Raw genomic sequence first — 2,271 nt, forward strand, 5'->3', positions numbered from 1 at the left:
CCATTTGGGACCCTGGCATATTCTCTAAGAATCAAGTATTTTCCTCTCGGAACTACATAGCAATCACAGGCAATTAAAAAGGAATAAATGGTGTCATCACAGTGGTAAACGTATATGCTCCTCAATCAAAAACTGACAAAAGAAAGCTATGGTCAGATCTGTTAGAGCTTATGAAGATTGGGGATGGCATATGGATCTTCCTTGGTGACTTTAATGTGGTAAGGTATGCTGATGAAAGAATTAATTCTAGATTTTGTAGAAGAATGGCCAAAGATTTCAATGAGTTTATTGCAAAAGCTGGACTAATGGAATTCAACACTGGTTGTTATAAGTTCACATATAAGTGTGATGATGGTCTCAAGCTAAGTAAATTAGATAGAATACTAGTGTGCTCAAACTTCATTGCAATGCAGACGATGTCCACTGTCAATGTCCTGGATCGTGAGTATTCAGATCATGCACCGGTTGTTCTCAAACCTTCCTGTCAAGACTTTGGACCACCTTCTTTTCGATTCTTCAATTCGTGGATGCTTCGTGATGGTTTTAATGAGGAGTTTGAAAATGCCTGGAACTCTTTCATGGGGTTTGGCTCTCCAGATATGTTCATTAAGGCTAGACTCAAGCATGTTAAAAACCGTATACGTAAATGGAGGCAAGTTGACTCAAATGATGAATCGAAACTGCTCTTGAACTCAAAGACAAAGGTTGCTGAATTAGAGAGTATAGTTGAATTTCGTGCATTGACAGAAGATGAACTGCTAGAACGAAGGAAGTGTAAAACAAAAATTAGTGAACTGGAAAAATTTGCAAAATTAGATATGCAGCAAAAGGCAAAGGTTAAGTGGCTAACTGATGGAGACGAAAACACGGCATTCTTCCATGGCTCGGTTAAAAGCAAAAATCAGAAAAATCGAATACATGGCATGTATATTAATGGTGTGTGGTGTTCAGATCCAATAGAAATTAACAAATAAGTACACGACTTCTTTGCTTCCAAATTCCATGAAGAATGGCCTGATCGTCCGAAGCTCATTAGCAACCTATTCAAATCTCTATCTTCTGAGCATGTTAGATTACTTGATGCATCTTTCACTTTTGAGGAGGTAAAACATGCTGTTTGGAGCTGTGGTGGTGAAAAAGCTCCAGGACCTGATGGTTATACCTTCAAGATACTTAGGAGTAAATGGGACCTTATCAAATCTGATGTTTTTCATTTTGTAAAACATTTTGAATCCCATGGAAGCCTAGCACGTGGATGTAACTCTTAATTTATAACACTCATTCCGAAAGTAAAAGATCCCCTACACCTTGGTGATTACAGACCAATTAATCTAATTGGTTGTTTATATAAAATTATCGCTAAGTTGTTGGCTTTGCGTCTCAAACTGGTGGTTGGAACTGTAATTGATGAGGTACAATCTACTTATATCAAAGGCATGTATATTCTGGATGGGCCACTTGTAATCAATGAAGTATGTTCTTGGGCCAAGCAATCAAAAGAGAAAATCTTCTTATTCAAAGTGGACTTTGAGAAAGCCTTCGACTCTGTCAATTGGTGCTTTCTTGACTCATTAATGCAACAGATGGCCTTCAGCGACAATTGGAGGAAATGGATTCATGGATGTCTATCATCCTCTAAAGCATCAATTTTGGTTAATGGAACACCCACCGAAGAATTCTCCATTAAGAAAGGTGTAAGGCAAGGTGATCCACTGTCCTCTTTTCTATGTATTATAGCCATGGAGGGTTTAAGTATATCTGTCAAAAGTGCCTATCAACAATCTCTGTTTAAAGGTATACAACTGCCTAACAACGGACCATGTCTCACACACTTGTTATATGCGGATGATGCTGTCACACCCCAAAACCAAGAACGGCGGAAACGTTCTGGGGTGGAGGACGTCATGTAAAGTATCACAACAATGCAAAGTAGTAAACAAGCAACAACATCATCCATTACATTAATAGTATAATTTTAATTACAAGTGTGTTCTTTCATAGTATTCAACAACATAATGAATAATCAAAAGAAAAGACGAGTCTGAACTGCCCCGTCTTCACAAAACCTGGTCGTCGTACCTGTCTATGTGTGACCTGAGAATACAAGTTATTTTGAAAACGAGTATCAGCCAAAAAGCTGGTGAATTCATAAGTATTAATGTGTCTTTGATTTGTAAAACTTGTAATGAAATACTTGAAATTGTTTTGAAAGAAAGTTCGTATAAGTATGAAAATGTTTATAAAACAAATGTAAACGTTTGAAAAACCCTA

At 37.3% G+C, this 2,271-nt stretch overlaps 1 protein-coding gene across 1 annotated transcript; it reads left to right on the forward strand.

The window, feature by feature from the left end:
- Nucleotides 1-263: 263 nt before the first annotated feature.
- LOC111907886 (uncharacterized) lies at nt 264-1,268 on the forward strand. The gene is made up of 2 exons (XM_023903699.1): nt 264-921; nt 1,009-1,268. Exons 1-2 carry the CDS (start codon nt 264-266, stop codon nt 1,266-1,268), a joined length of 918 nt encoding a protein of 305 aa, XP_023759467.1.
- The last annotated feature ends 1,003 nt before the right edge of the window (nt 1,269-2,271 follow it).

The sequence above is a fragment of the Lactuca sativa genome, chromosome 4 (assembly GCF_002870075.4).
Source record: "Lactuca sativa cultivar Salinas chromosome 4, Lsat_Salinas_v11, whole genome shotgun sequence".
In the NCBI taxonomy this organism is placed as follows: domain Eukaryota; kingdom Viridiplantae; phylum Streptophyta; class Magnoliopsida; order Asterales; family Asteraceae; genus Lactuca; species Lactuca sativa.